The sequence below is a fragment of the Dasypus novemcinctus genome, chromosome X, assembly GCF_030445035.2.
Source record: "Dasypus novemcinctus isolate mDasNov1 chromosome X, mDasNov1.1.hap2, whole genome shotgun sequence".
NCBI lineage: Eukaryota > Metazoa > Chordata > Mammalia > Cingulata > Dasypodidae > Dasypus > Dasypus novemcinctus.
Genome location: NC_080704.1, coordinates 17,878,732 through 17,894,974, shown reverse-complemented (window position 1 = coordinate 17,894,974; position 16,243 = coordinate 17,878,732). Strand labels below are relative to the sequence as shown.

Sequence of the window (16,243 nt, the reverse complement as noted above, 5' to 3'; positions counted from 1 at the left end):
TGCATATGTGAACTCATACTCAGTCTCAGTTGTCTTTCAAAGGTAATTTGCAGTACTTTTTTTTTTTTTTTTACTACTTCGATGAGATTAAACACACACATGGGGAACAATCTAAAAGACACAAAAGGGAATAAAGGCTCTTCTTTCTTTAGTTCCCAGTTCCTCAAAAGGAGGCTTTCACTAATTAACCAGATCCCCATGAATCCTTTCGGAGATATTCTGAGTGTACATAATCCCAACTATAAAATATAAAATGGAGTTAAATATTTTATGTTAGTGGTTCTCTTAATGCTGGGGGCACATTAGAAACACCTGCAAAAGTAATACATTTTGCAAAATGTTACAATGAGGCTCATGACTGACTTTTAACTAGTAGAAATTTTTAAGTATATTGTTAAAAATTCATATTGGACAGTTAAGGGAATTACCAGAGTGAGAGAAACTGAGCTTTGCAAGCAAGGATTTCACTGTAGATTCTGTCTTTATCAAATGCACCTAAAGGAGCCAGTTACAGTTCAAATGTCTTTTTCCATATCTGGTTGTTGCTGTTTACATTCCTTCGTAAGCTTTTTAGCAGGTATGTATGGAACACTTCTGTTTCATGGTCAAGACAGAATCAAGAGGCCATGGATACTGACAACTGATTTGTCTCTTTTCTTCTATTTCCATGACTCTTATCTACTGCCTCGTCTTGATTTATAAGCAAAACCTAGAAAGCCTACAAAAATAAGTGTTTTGGTTTATCTAGGAATAATACAAAAAAATATTGCTGTTATTTTTGGTGAACAAAATCAATTTTGTACAGTTTATTTCAGTCTAAATTAAATGTGAATTTTGTTTGGAAAAAAAAAAGAAAAACAAAACACCTTGAGATACTTCACAACTAAAGAGGTCGAAGTCCCAGAAATTCTGATTTAATTCAAGTTGAGATGGGGCTCAAATGTAACTTTCTTTTAAACTTTCCACATGATTCTTATGTGCACCCAGGTTGAGAATGACTGTACCTAAAAAACATAAGGTGTGAGGCTGAAATTGAAAAAAAAAAAGAAAGATATTGCCCTCATGCACAACTGAGCAGAGTCAGAGAGACAGATAAAGCAGATACAACCCTCAGATATTGGTTCCTTTGAAGGCTAAAGAGACCCATGAGAGTTATGGTCATGGCCGATGGGGTTAACTACCAGGGCAGATGGCCCCTCTTTGGAAATGGTGTTTATGTGTGATGAATCTGGACTCAGATGGGATCTCCCTTCATAAGACTTTCATGCTAATGTGCTGGAGGTGCAGTTAATGTTGGGGTTTAAGATATATTTAGGGGATTTGAATCTCTGGACTGACAATGTGATAGCCAGGTCCTGAGCCTCAACAGACTCCAGCACCTACAATCTGATTTATTGGACTTACCACACTCAGCTAAGATGGAGTTGAAGAAGGACAATCACCACACCATTGAGCCTAGAGTGATTACAACTGAAAATGGGAGGATTGCATCCAGCATCCATGTGGAATCTGAGCCTCCTCTTGACATAGAGGTGCAATGGACACAACCAATCCAATGTCCACATAGAAGAGGTGGCATTGGATTGGGAAAAGTGGACATGGTGGACGATGGGTATGGGGAAAGGCAGGAAGAGATGAGAGGTGGAGGCGTCTTTGGGACATGGAGCTGCCCTGGATGGTGCCTCAGAGGTAATCACCGGACATTGTAAATCCTCACAGGGCCCACTGGATGGAATGGAGGAGAGTATGGGCCATGATGTGGACCATTGTCTATGAGGTGCAGAGGTGCCCAAAGATGTACTTACCAAATCCAATGGATGTGTCATGATGATGGGAACGAGTGTTGTTGGGGGGGAGAGGGGGGGTGGGGGGGTGGGGTTGAATGGGACCTCACATATATATATATTTTTAATGTAATATTATTACAAAGTCAATAAAAAAAAAAAAATAAAGAAGATTAGCAAGAAAAAAAAAAAAAAAGTTTAGGATTAAATTTTTCCCTGCATTTTTTTCTCATTAAGTTTTCGGCTTTTCCTCTTGCCAAAAGTTTTTAAAAACACTATTGAATGAATGTAAAAAGATGCATTGTAAGGCAAATGTTGAAAACTTTAAAATGCCTTCAATTTTTTCTTTATTACAGGTAATGATTCAATTTAAAAAAAAATAAAATAAAATAAAGAAGGAAAAAAGTACTCATGGCATCATGAATAATTTTATGAATAAAATCAACATGAGTGATAACATTGAGTTTCTTATTAAATACTTAGGTACTTGTCTATTCTCTAAGGTGATTAGATTTTCTCTTCCCTAAAATACACAGTAATAATTGGATTTTACCTCAGATGGATTCATTCACCATGAATTATTTACCTACTGAGCTGTTCGTTCATAAATGAAACAAATTACAAAAGTTACAAGTGCTTGGCATACAGTAGTTTTCAAAGATTGGTTAAATGAATGAAGAGATCAACAATTAGTTTTCCACATACGTGTCCTGTTTCAAAAACACTGATCCAAAGGAGGCAAGGAACAAGAAGACCATTTCAGAAAATAACTGCAACAATAGCAGTAATGAGAAAATCTGCAAGCACATACCTAGTGCCTGCTGTGTGCCAGGCACTGGTCTCGTGCTTTCCATGCATTCATGCACCGAATTCTCACAAGCTTCTTGTCAAAATTGATACACTATTTTGTATTTTGTACTTGATACACTATTTTTAGTTCTCATTTTACAGACAAGGGAACTAAGGTACAGAAAACTTAAGTAACCTGCCCAAAGCATAGACACACTAAAACTGGTTTTTGAACCCAGAAGTCTGTTCCTGAGTCTGAGCACAGTGACAAAAATGGTGAAGTAAAATATTCCTCCTCTACCTACTCTGAATCTGCCCATCACACATATCCCTTTAGGCATGGCAATGTTTTAAACCCTGTGTTTGTGCCAAGTGTTTGCCATTCAAAAAATAAAGCCAGGCTGTTCTGTTCTTTTAAAACAGTAGAAATGTATAATTTCCCCTATCCAGTTTCTCCAACATGGACTAAGGCAAGCACAGGAAGAAGACAAAAAGCAAAAAGTCCACATAAAGCTGTGGCATGCAAGGGAAGCACCTGTGAGAGAAGCCAGGGGACAGGTAGGGGGAAGCCGAGGACAAACAGCTGGGGAACTGGAGTAGGAATGCAGCAGACTCTTGATCATGAACATGTCAAACTGCAGCCCATTCTTCTCCCAGGAAGAGAAGTCAAAAACCTTCCTGTGCTCGATTCACTTCATTCTCACATGACAAAGCAAAACATTAGTTACCTGTCTCCAAACCTGCAAGCTCCTGTTTTACTATAGAATGGACAATTTGCTCGATCTTTCTCCATCACTCTTAAATCCACAGGTGGTTCTGGGTTTTGCCATGTGGCACCATTTTCCAGCTGTTGAGAAACAAACAGAAAAAAAAAAACAACCAAAAAACGTTGACCAAGTGGCACCATTTTCCAGCTGTTGAGAAACAAACAGAAAAAAAAAACAACAACCAAAAAACGTTGACTTCACCAGTGGCGTAAAACTCCATGAAAAATTAAATGTTTAAAAATGTATTTGACTATTTTGGTCAAAAATAAAAATTGATTCATTTAAGAACATATTCATTTAAATTAGAACCCACAATCAAGACATTACAAACAATTTAACTGATACATGAGTCTTATTTCTCTCTTAGCTCCCAATTGTTTCTCAGATTTAGGCATCAGCACAACTACCAGGAGTGGTCACCAAGTTTCCTTCTGTCCATCCATTCTGGAAAGGGTGTAAGGCTTGTTAAGGAACCACCACTGATAGAAATTTTAGTTACTCTGAATCTCTGAATAAAGTTAAACAGCCCATCTGAGGTGATGGTATGTGATGTTGCTCACAAACACTTTTAGGACTCTAAACAAGTACAGTCCACAGGGGTGATTCATCTGTCTTTGTTCCTCAGTAAACTTTTGTTGTTATTGTTGTATCGAGCAGAGCCACAAAAGTGATTCCAGACATCGCAAAGTGATCTCAATAGCCTAGCACAAAACTAACGCTACTGGAAAGTATTGTTTTTAAAGAAATGCTGATGGGTCTCAAATACTTAATGAAAGGTTTTTTGTTTTTTAAGGTGGTACCAGAGATTGAACCCAGGGCCTTGAACGTGGGAAACAGGCTCTCAGCCACTGAGCGACATCCACTCCCCAATGAGAGTTGGGTTTGTTTTGTTTTGTTTTTAGGAGGTATGGGGGATTAAACCTAGACCTTGGACATAGGAAGCAAGCGCTCAACCACTTAAGCTACATCCACTACCCTAATGAAAGGTTTTGAAAGTACCTCATTTTCAGCCTGATCCAGCATCTTCTGTGCAGCTTCCTACAAATGGTGTAAAACAGGACTAATGAAAATCTGGAAGTCAGGTTAAGTCACAGCTGGTTTCGCTGGTTAAGAATCTCATGTGTAACAATTTAAAACAAATCACATGTACAATAGGCTTCAGGTTCTAATTTGCTTTCTACAGCACAGATCTTCTGAAAAGCTGTCAAAGGATGTATAGCTGAGGATTTTTAGGCAAATCAAAATTTAATCACATTGCAAAATATTGAAAATATACTCTTATAATAATAGTCCCAATACAATATTTAGTACATTTGAGCATATAGAGCATTCTTGTTTTTAAGGTGATTAGTCAATCTTAAAAAAAACAATGCTAGCTGAAACAGCATGTACATTTATTTAACAAAAGCTAACCTATGGCCCGAAGGGTAGTAATTAGGATTTAGGAGAAATTTCAAGCTTTTTGATAAGGCAAAGAAGTTCTACAATATGCTAGTATATTTCTACCTAACTGGTATTGAAACTTAAAGCTTTAAATTATGTTCTACACAATCTAAAGAAGTACTTCCCTACACCCGCCACTCTCTCACATCACCCTCTGCTTTATGTTTTCATAGCACTTAACATAATGGCCCTTAAAATCAGCTTTTTGGCTTACTGATCACCTGGCTCTCCCATCTAGAATACTAACTCAACAAGAACAGGGGCTGTGTCTTTGTCACAGCTCCATCTCCACCCACTAGAGAAGTATCTACACACTGCAGAAACACATGCCGTATATTTGTTTATATATGCTCAGAATCTACTTCATTTTACCTGCCTGTCTGTACCATCTCACGAGACTTCCTATGAAATGAAACGGAAGTGCTTAAAAGAAGGTTTAGCTTTTACCTGATCCCAGAAAGACCTCAATCAAAGAGCAATCTACTGTCAAAATGAGAATTGGTTCCTCTCTATAAAAAATGACAAGTTCCAAATGATTTTTCTTGACATCTTAGTCCCTAATGTGATCTTGCCTCATCTAGAAAGCAGTGCTCATAAGAGAGTGTCTAAAACTTGCATTAGAATTTAACTGATGGCTTGAGACACAAAACACAGAGGTCATGGTGGCTGTTTCTACCCATCATTACCAGGACATAAGCAGATGCTCTTTTCCCCATTACAATTTTGTTATTCAAACATAGTAATATTACAGAAAAGATACATCCTGATGAATCAGTCAAGGAAAGCTGAGCTGTGATATCTTTGAAATAAATATACTGTTAAGGAACAGCAGCAAAATTTTATCAAGTCAGTGCTTTAAAAAAAAAAGAATCCTGGAAGATAGGATACATATATCTTGTAGACTTTTTTTTTCATGAGCAATTACATGTTAGTTACAATTGCCTTTAGTGGCCAAAGTTGGAAAACAAGTCAAGATTTAATAACAAAAAAAAAATTTCTTAAGCTCTTGACATTTAAGTCCCTAATTCTCTAAATCAAATACTTCTTGCTGATATGCCATTAGCAGTTGAGTCTCTAAAGAATTAAGGAGATGTGGCAATTATACAAAATATTCTCTAAATGCATCAACCCATACACAAAAGAACCTCAGAACAACACCGTATGCTATAGTGTTGTACACAGTGGGAAACAGGGGCCAGCTGCCTGCTTTTGTAAATGAAATTTTCTTGGCAGACAGCCACACCAGTTCAGGTCCATCCTGTCTATGGCTGCTTCTGTGCTATAGCAGCAGGGCTGAGGATTTGCAGCAGAGACTGTATGGACTGCAAAGCCTGAAACAATTTGCCAACCCCTGCTGAAAAGGGCCAGTTGGGTGAAGTTGAAGGAAAGCCTTAATTGAAGGTAGTCTTGTCTGCTATTGCCCGGATCAGAAGAAAAGCATTGTAAGGCAATGCTACTGTAGGCCTACATTAAAGCATATGATTCTTTCTAAACAACCAAAGCAACCACCAAGAGAACACACAAAAAAACAGACAAAACAAACCCCAAACCCTCCCACGCCAAGCCCTCCACCCTCCACGGCTGCACTCTTAAGAGGATATGCAGTGCGTTTATCCTCCTACGACAGGAATCACCTCTCTTTCTTTCTTCTCCTGCAGTTTCTGCTCCTCCTCTTCTCTCTCTTTTCTCTGCTGTTCTTCCCATTCTTCCCTTAACTTTCTCTTTAAAGAAAAGAAAAGAGGAAGGTCAGTCATTTTTTTTTTCCAGACTCACTTTTTAAAAAACATTTAATTTACAGGGCAAGTAAATTAAAGAAATGTAAACATATTGGCAAAATGGACAATATGGGGTTTTTTTCAAGTTCAAAGTATGTAACTCTTAAGGCAAGAAAAGTCATTTTGGATTTTAAAGTTATTTTGGTGAACTACTTAATAAGTCAATAGGTTAGCTGATGAATACTGTACCTCTTGTTCTTCCTGCCGTTTTTTAGCTGCTGCTTCCCTTTCCTTCTTTATTCTGAATTCTTCTTGGGCCTTCCGCTCCCTCAGAAGCCACTCCTCATGTAATTTTTGCCTATCAACATCATGATAAAGGCAAATAATTTTAAAACGGGCATTAATCTACACATACACACAAATAAGAGAGCAAAACAGCATATTCTGAGAACGATTAAACTATCATGAACAATATTTTCAATAAAGCTGTTAAGTGGGGTAAGAGGACCAAAATATGTATAGAGATCTTGGAAACGCACTGCATTTCAGCAACCATCATCCTAGAGGGTAACAGCTTAAAGTCACCACTTCTACATTTCATGTGTCTATATGTCTGTGGCATGTTCACATCAAAAAATGACACCACAACTTTCCCTCTAGGCTGATCATAGTGATGTTTAGGCTCCAAAGAGGCATGTAACAAATTTCAAAGCAACCTCTAGCTGTTCACATTCAGAATGTAGGGACTCCGGGATTGCAGCGCTGTGAAAACCTGGCATCCTCTGCCATACACCTCGGGACTACTACAGTTAAGACATTCCTGTGGCTTGCCCCAAACACCTCAACTCCTGAAAAGAAGGAAAATCAAACTACGTTGTTATCATATCTTTTAAACTAAAGAATACTACAGGTCTTAAGAAAAGATAAGTTATAAAATTCTATTAGCAGGTCTCTGATTTATTTTTTAAAATAACAAATTGTAAAGAGCGACGTTACCTTAAAATGACAAGTGTCTCAGACAGTCAATTTAAGTTTCTAACTTAAAAATGTGCTATATTTTTAAAGTTTACTTACCTATCAGGTGTCCAGAACCTACACTGCATTTTTCCTCTGTATTTGTAAAAGGGAACTGAAGTAGGAGAAATTGTTCTATATTCCTTCAGCAATGTCAGGAGTTACTGTCTACCTTGGGGACCTAACCACTCCTTTAAATATTCTTTGGAAAATAAATTTAATTTCCAATTATAGATTCCAGAAACACATCCTCTCGCCTTAGTAGAGGCTGGCTTACTGCATATGCCATGTTCATGTGCATGTTACAGGATACATGTAAGTGTTTCAGAGTGAGAGACTCCAATTTATGAATCCTCTGCACAACATATTTAAGTGTATATAAACTGAACCAAAATGGTATATACACTTAAGATCACAAAAACAGGAAAACAATAAAAACTTTAAAATTTAATAACAAAGGGAAGTGGCTGTGGCTCAATCAGATGAGCTCCCGTCTACCATATGGGAGGCCCTGGGTTCACATCCCGGGGCCTCCCTGTGAAGGCAGGCTCCACTGCACGCCACGGAGAGCTGACACGGCAAGGTGATGCAACAAAAAAAAGAAGGGAGACAAGCAAGAACACAGAAGAGCCTGCAGCAAATGGACACAGAGAGCAGACAGCAAGCAAGCCGCAAGGGGGGGAGGGGAAATAAAATAAATATAAAATAGACACAGAACATATAGCGAATGGACAGAGAGAGTAGACAGCAAGCAAAAAGCCACAAGAGGTGGATAAAAAAAAATTTAATAACAAACATACTAAATGTAGCTGCCTTAAAATCATATAAAGTTATAGTTATTTTCACAGTTACTTGTCCTGTTTATCAACAGTAATTAAAGTCGTATGCAACTAGCATAGGAATAAACAAAGATCAAGGAACACAAAAATACATGTATGGTGATTTAAAAGAAGCATTTCCAATAAATGGGGAAACAAATAAATGACTTTCCTGTATTTCAGACCATATATATCATCACAACAGAACACTATAATAACAAGAACAACCAGAGTTACTATAGACTCTCCTCCCGGCTAACACTGTGTAAGCACTCTACCTACGTCCTCTCATTTAATCTTCACAAGTTTATGAGGTAGGTACACAGATATTTTTTAAAACCACCCTCTGAAAAATACCAAGAAGAAAAAACAGCAGAATATTTTCACTGTCTTAGGATGGGGGAGGTCTTTGAAAGTCAGACACCAAGGCCAGCTATCATGACGAAAGGTGGCTACGTGAAAATCAAATTATGGTATGCCATGCCCTAAGCCACATTAGGAATGATGACAAAAGAAAAACACATATGTTCTGCATATGACAGGTAAAGTATCCATATCCCTGATTAATTGATTGCACCTTTCACAAAACAAGTAAAAACAAAGATAGTCAAGTCTCATTAGTCACAGTAGTTCTGTTCTATCAGGTGGCAGTTAACAGTGAAGCAGCAAATACTGAACCACTGCTCCGAGGGGAAATACAGGGTTAGGTTCCTGTGAGCCACTAGTCGTGTTTTGTCAACAGATAATACATAACCCGGTTTTATGTGTGTTTCTGTTTAAAGGTACCTTATATCTTTTGCTTCCTCCTTAAATTTGCATAACATGAATTCCTATAAAGTTCTTTGTTTCACTAGCCTTTTTTTTTGAGGTACGAGGGGCCGGGGATTGAACATGGGACCTTGTATGTGGAAAGCGGGCACTCATCCACTGAGCCACATCAGCTTCCCTGAGTTGGTTTTATCGTTTGTTTTGCTAGTTGTTTGTTCTTGTTCATTCAAGAGGCACGGGAAACCGAACCTGGGGCCTTCCGTGTGGGAAGCAGGTGCTCAACTGCTTGAGCCACTTCTGCTCCCTCACAGCCTTTCAGAGACTGCCCCCATTTGACTCCATCCAGAACAGCATCACTGCCTTCAGAACCTTTTAGAGCAACATTTGAACAAAGCCTCTGAACATAAATCTAAGCATGTTTAATCCTAAGTCATATGAGTGGATAATTAGAGCTCATTAAATAAGATGTTGATGCCTTAACCCTTGAACTCAAGGCCAAAAGCACTATGCCTCATGCCTGAACACAGCTTATTTACCAGACATGTCTTCTCCATAAGGCACATCCCAGTCTTCTTGTGCTGAGGAACACCAGGCAGCACTTCAACACTAAGGTTGGGGGCCGTTTTAAACAGTGAAATCACCAATGAAAAGCACAAAAAAAGTAAAAAACGTGGCACAAGGACACCTGTTGACAATATGAGTGACCTCAGCTGGGAACATGTGCATCAGGTACCTCAAATTTTTTGCAGCTCTGTGCCTGCAGACACAAATGACCGTGAAAGTACCATGCATTAAGTAATGAGAATCGATGGTATATCCCAAAAGAAAAAGGTGCAAGGCTTAAGCAATTTACAAACAGGCAATCAAATTTATGAAGAGATACACAACCTTACTAATTAAGAAGTGTATACTGAAAACAATGAAATATGGCTTTTCACCCACAGGAGTTTTAAAAATTGGTAATGCTTGGGGTACGTGAAGGTATGCGGAAATGGGAGCCTTCGTTCACTGGTGGGAGAGCTGCAACCTGGGATTCCTTCTCCACAGGGCCATGAACGTTTTACATGTGTCTACCCTTTCATCCCAGCAATTTTATTCCTAGGCATTTTCCAAAGGAAATAAAAGGACAATCTTCAAGGACAGATAAGCACTGATGCCCATTTCAACTCTTTATATATAGTATATCAATTATATATTGAAAGTAGATCAACAGAGAACTAACTTATGACTAAAGAATTTTGACACAGTCATATGAAGGATACTACATTGCCATTAAAACGACCATGAAATACATCTACTATACACTTAGCAAAAAAAGTGTTTCATAGAAAATACGTATAAATGCCATCTGTAGCAGTTTGATATGGTTATGAATTCCAAAAATAGATATTGGATTATGTTTGTAATCTGATCTGTACCTGGGCTGGATTGAGTTATAATTGGGCCACATCATTAGAGCACTGGGTCTCCACCCCTTGGTGGGTGGGGACTCACAGATAAAAGGCATGGCAAAGGACAGAGCGGCGGGTTTCTGATGTTGGAGTTTTGATGTTGGAGTTTGATGCTGAAGTCTTAAGCTGGAGCCCCAGGGAAAGAGACAGAGCCATACGCCTGATAGTCTACAGCTGACCTTGTGGAGGAAACAGAGGAGCTGAGCCCACAGGAACCCAGAAAGCCTGAACTTTCACAGCCGTCAGCAGCCATCTTGCTCCAACATGTGGAAAAAGACTTTGGTGAGGGAAGTAACCTATGCTTTATGGCCTGGTAACTGTAAGTTCCTACCCCAAATAAACACCCTTTATAATGCCCAGCAGATTTCTGGTGTTTTGCATCAGCACCCCTTTGGCTGACTAATATACCATCCCTTAGAGAAATACACATGTATATTAAATAAAGCCTCACTTTCTTAATCATGGCTCTCTTTCGGTGCCTTTCTTGAAGCTCTTTCACTTTTTACACTTGCTTGTTTTGTAAAAACAGTGAAAAATACTTTCATTTTTAAAAAAATAACAGGATCCAGGTTTTAGCCCATCAGCTAGAGATATAAATATTTTATATAGGCTATTTTATAAGACCTGTTTTGTACAAGGTTTTATAAAGAAAACTAGTAAAGCATATAATATTCAAATAAAATAATCGAGTTCACTCTAAATGTTGAAATCCTTGCTGACCTCTGTGTCTCCAGCAGCTTCTCTTCTTCTAGTTGTTTTTCTTCAATAAAAGCATCCTTCTCCTCCTCCTGTGACAGTCCTGAGGGAATTTAAATGTTTTACTAAACTGAGTATTGTAAAACCTTGGTCAATAATTCAGGAAAGAAATCCATAAAATCTTTAATGTTTACAATTATGACACAACCTTGTTTTTAAAATGTTTTAATAATAAGGGCTCCAGCCCTTTGGAACAATATGAGTGTGGCAGTTTGACATTATTTATGAATCTCAAAATGAAAGATTATGTTTGTAAACTAATCTGTTCCTCTGGGTGTGCTACCATTTGATTGTATTAGATTCACCTGAGATGTCTCTGATTCAATTATATGTTAAGATTAGGACTTTGATTCCACTGTGTCTGTAAGGTGTGATCTCAAGTTGAGTCCCCATCCCCTTGGTGGGCCTACATAAACAGACACTCAAGAAAACACACAAGAAGAGAGAGAGCTCTGTCATGTTTGATCCTGAGGCCCCTGGGAAAGATTAGCCATTTGCCTGATAGTTTGCAGCAGAAGAGAATAGAGCAACTGAGCAGCTGAGAAGGCCTGGGAAGAAACAAGCCCTATGCCAGACTGATCTAGGAGGCCCTGAGATCGCCCGCCGTCCTGCTTCAATGTGTGGCAGCTCACTTTGGTGAAAAAGTACCTCTTATGGTACCTTGAGTTGGACTTTCAGCCTTGGAACTGTAAGCTTTTACCCCCAAATAAATACCCTTTATAAAAGCCAACAGATTTCTGGTACTTTGCATCAGCACCCCTTTGACAGACTAATACACTGAGCACCAAAAGAACAGTAATGGAGTGACTAACGCATTAAATACAATTATTAATCCATGGTTCCCTAGTGATACTAAAAAGGTGATGGGGGGGTGGGAGGGAACATATGTCTTTATAGAAGGGCAACTAAAAAATGTAGAATGACATGAGGAGAAAAATCATTTTTGTGATCTCCACTATAAAAATTCATTTAGACAAAGATGCTAAAAAACAGTGGATAAAAGGTTGTTGGGAACAGGATATTTATAACAACCTGTACTATCATCCCAGACTAGTACTAATTATAAAGGGGGAAATGCACCTTTGCAATGGAGTGATCTGGTCAGCAACCCCTTAACCATACTTAGCATCACCACCAGTGGAACAACCTGACATTATAGGTCTCCTGATATAGGCAGTTAAAAATATGCACATCCACTCTGCAGTATTTTGTCATAAAGATCATAACCTGATCTTTCATGAGAAAACAGACACATCCAGAAAGCTGGGCATTCTATAAGATACCTGGCTTGAGCTGTGCAAAATAATCAATCTTGGTTTGGGAAGTTTAAATATGGCCTGTGCATCATACTATATAATTACTGTTGGTGTGAGTTTGGTACTGTGGTACTGGAGGAAAATGTCCTTATTGCAGGCTGAAGTAGTTAGGGGTGAAGTGTCATAACTGCAACTGACTTGCAGAAAGATCCAGAAACAATGTAAATACATCTATATCTCTATAAAGAGGGAGAGAGAAAGTAAGGCAAAATATTAACTGGCAAATGAAGGTGAATGGTTCATAGATGTATGGTGTACTATTTTTTCAACTTTCTCTACACTGGAACATTTTCCAAATAAAAACAGAGGTGATAATTTTAATCCAATAAAAATGTATATCCTCACCTGTTCAAAATTTAAATTTGAGAGAAAAAAAGCAGAGAAAGTGGAGATGGAATAAAGAGGGAAAACTGCAGTGATCTCAAGGAAATAGAAGATCTCAGACTTAAAGGAAAAAGATTTTTGCATCTATCACATGTATCAAGTATAGGTCTAAGCAAAGTCCACCCAGCCCTATTATAATGAAAATAATTTACTTTTCAATAAACTTCAATTGTTCAGCACCTGAGATTTAAAGAAAATAGGCCAAAAAATGGGGAGAAGTCCTAACTCACACAATTATGTAAATAATCATGTGACCTGATACAAAGAAAGGGCCTCCCAGAAAAGCTGGCATAGAGGCTATGACTGACTTATTTACAGAGGCATGCCCATGGACTGGACACTGTCTGAACAAAGCTGATGCTAGAAAATATCTGTTGACTGACTCTATCAACCCCCCATCCCTACCCCAAACCAAATTCAAACACACTCCACAGAGGTGATCACTAACACTTCTGGGTATATAATTTTCTCTACACATAGAATCAAATAAATGCAAGGGAACATACATTTAAGTACAAAATATCTAATTGTATTACACATGTAACTGTATACATAGACTCATGCTACAGTTCTGCCAACTTGCTTTTTACACTTACTGTTACTTTAATTTCTGACAAGGCACCTTATTTCAGGTTATCTCATCTAGAACTAGGTGCCAAAGAGGCTACCTATAATTGAGAGATCAGTACTCCAGAAATTTCCACCAATCATTTGCCAACTCACTCTTAGAGCAATGCTCTCTATATTCTAGCTTTCTGGGTAATGTCTGACCATCCAATGTGTGTGCTACGAGGAATGAATGGCAGTGTTTCTTAGTCCATGGTATCCATGAAGCTCCATTAAGTAAAGAACGGAGAGTAAGAGTGGGCAAAATGAGGAGCTTGGAGTTCAGAGACAAGAGTTGCATCTTGGATCTGTCACTAGCTATATAATCCTGAGCAGACCAGTGACCTGTATCCTTCAAGTGATTAAACTGCCAAGGGAGACAATCCACTTGACTCTCCACCCAAGGCTCACACTGAATGTACTTTATAAAATCAAGAGGAAAAAAAATCAACACAACATAAACACTGCCTATTACAGAAGTTAAAATAGGGGGAAAAAAAGAGGAAGAGGTTAAAAAAAAAAAAAGTATCCTAGAAGAAAACAGATTAAATGAACCAAGGGAGATAACTGAGAACTTTAGGAGCAGAAACAAAGTAAAACATGGGCCCTGTTTTTCTTATTATCCCTGATGCTTTTTCTTGCCTCTGGTGGGCCAGTTTTCAACTAATAAAAGAGAGACACTAACATGGGTTTCAGGTAAACACACTGCTCCTTCCATTCCAATTATTCCAAGTACTGCTACTAAAAAAATTACTAAGGAACCCCAGTGATAAATGAAACCTCCATAACAATATTTCTCAAGGTCCAAGAATCCTGGCCACTTGAAGTCATAGCCTCTGGACTTTGAGAATCGTCTGGGATAATTTAAGAAGCATATTTTGCACAATCTGGATGATGACTATTACTATCCAGTACTGCTCTTTGATTCCAGTACTCCTATCTGTATTTATAACCACATTGGTTCAAATAGTACTAATTTTTATTGCAAGTAGGTTTAATACATAAATGTTAGGTTCTGCCATGTGAAGGCCAAATAATGCCATGGTCAGTTGTATAAAGAAAGGTTCCATGGCAGATGCAACAGAAGAATAGTGGTAAATAACCATAGTGTAACAGTACTACAAACTCTAAAGAACCTACGCCATAGCAATCAGTACCATATTCATATGAGCTTCCAGTTCACATCATCCCTAACATTACATAATGCAGATTTGAATTTTACTGCATGTGTAATTTCGTTTGGTTTTATAATTTGTAAAGATATTGTTTTATAGCCAAACAAGACTTTCATAGTTCTATGCATGTGATATATTCAAAAAACCTAATAATAATAATACTAATAACTTGAATTAACAATGGTTTTTTTATATTACTCAAGTTTGAGAAAAACTTGCAAAATGTCTAATTAAAACTCTCGACCTCTGCTGATGTTACAAAGAAAAACATTCACTGAATACTTACTATGTGCAAGGGCAGTGCTAGCTGCTGTAATTCAAGATGCCTGCACCTGGAATATCAGATACTTTATAAATACTTACACATAATCAGTGGGTGATGATTCACCATGACTGTCCCCCACCCCTCTTTAGTACGGTAACGTTGTTTCTTACATGGGTCTAACATTATTTGGGAGGTGGCAGGCACAGCAGTTCTTCATCAGATACTTGGTTTCCTTCTGACCTTGGGGACTCAAGTTAGGGCGAGGCTGGTAGGGCAATTTCATACACACAAAACAGTACGAGAAGTCCATTACCTGAGTCTCTCAACCGAGCGAGCTCCTGCCGACGCTTCTTTCGTTTCTCCTTCTTCAGAGCAGCCCTGTACTTTTTGTGACTAGACGATCGAGACACACACAGGCGTCAGTGGCCGCTTCTGCTGCGTTGCCCGACCTTCCCTCCCCTCCCGCGCCCGGTGGGGAGGCTGTTCGGGGGTGAAATCTAGCTTCCCGTGTTTTAGTGACAGAGCAGGCATCTACCGTCACCTTTCTTCCACGCTCAGATCACAGGTCTTCTCCACCCTGCCACCTGTTGCCCACCTCGCTTCCTCAGCCCACGGACGCCCGGGACAGTTCCGGGCGCGTGCCCAGGAAAAGCTCGCACTGCCGCGGTGGCTCGCTCGCTCGGCCCGGCTTCCCCTTGCTTCCTCCTTGCATATCCCCCAAGCCCAGCCTCGGTCCACTCGGTCCCCTCTTCTCGCCAGCTCATCTCTCCCCAGCCCAGCTTACCTCTGTTTCTCGGGAAACACTAGCTTCCCGGGCACCGCCATCTTGCTAGCCCGCCCCGCCTCCAGAGCCGGCCGGAAGAGGCGGGCCTAAGGGCGGGAGGCTGGGACAGTCGCGCGCGCAGGCGCAGTGTCGTGCGGCCGTGGGAAGGTTGCTGAGGCGCCTCAGCCTGGGAGGGGTCAGTGGAGGGAGACCGAAGCGTCAATGGGTGGCTCGTCTTGCGAAGCCTTTCCCAAGTAACTGCCTCCTTCCCGAAACTCCCCCAATGCTCCCACCACCCCGGAAGTAATTCCCCTGCACTCCCCCAATGCTTTATCACTGTCGCCTCACGCCACAGCGGGCGTCTTGGGACCAGGTTAACGTCACACCTCTCCCCCTTTCTTCCTCATCCACCCACGAAGCCTCACCCCA

The 16,243-nt window shown here is 39.5% G+C and overlaps 1 protein-coding gene across 1 annotated transcript in view; it reads right to left on the bottom strand.

The window, feature by feature from the left end:
• Positions 1–15,963, bottom strand: part of ZRSR2 (zinc finger CCCH-type, RNA binding motif and serine/arginine rich 2) — a 30,177-nt gene extending 14,214 nt beyond the window's left edge. The window contains exons 1-7 of the mRNA XM_004476662.5: positions 15,836–15,963; positions 15,365–15,444; positions 11,270–11,348; positions 6,748–6,856; positions 6,418–6,504; positions 4,340–4,378; positions 3,302–3,420 (exon numbers count right to left, since the gene is read on the bottom strand). Coding sequence (XP_004476719.2) covers positions 3,302–3,420; positions 4,340–4,378; positions 6,418–6,504; positions 6,748–6,856; positions 11,270–11,348; positions 15,365–15,444; positions 15,836–15,876 — 554 coding nt within the window. The 5' untranslated portion in view covers positions 15,877–15,963. The remainder of the gene's footprint in view (positions 1–3,301; positions 3,421–4,339; positions 4,379–6,417; positions 6,505–6,747; positions 6,857–11,269; positions 11,349–15,364; positions 15,445–15,835) is intronic.
• Between the last annotated feature and the right edge of the window lie 280 nt (positions 15,964–16,243).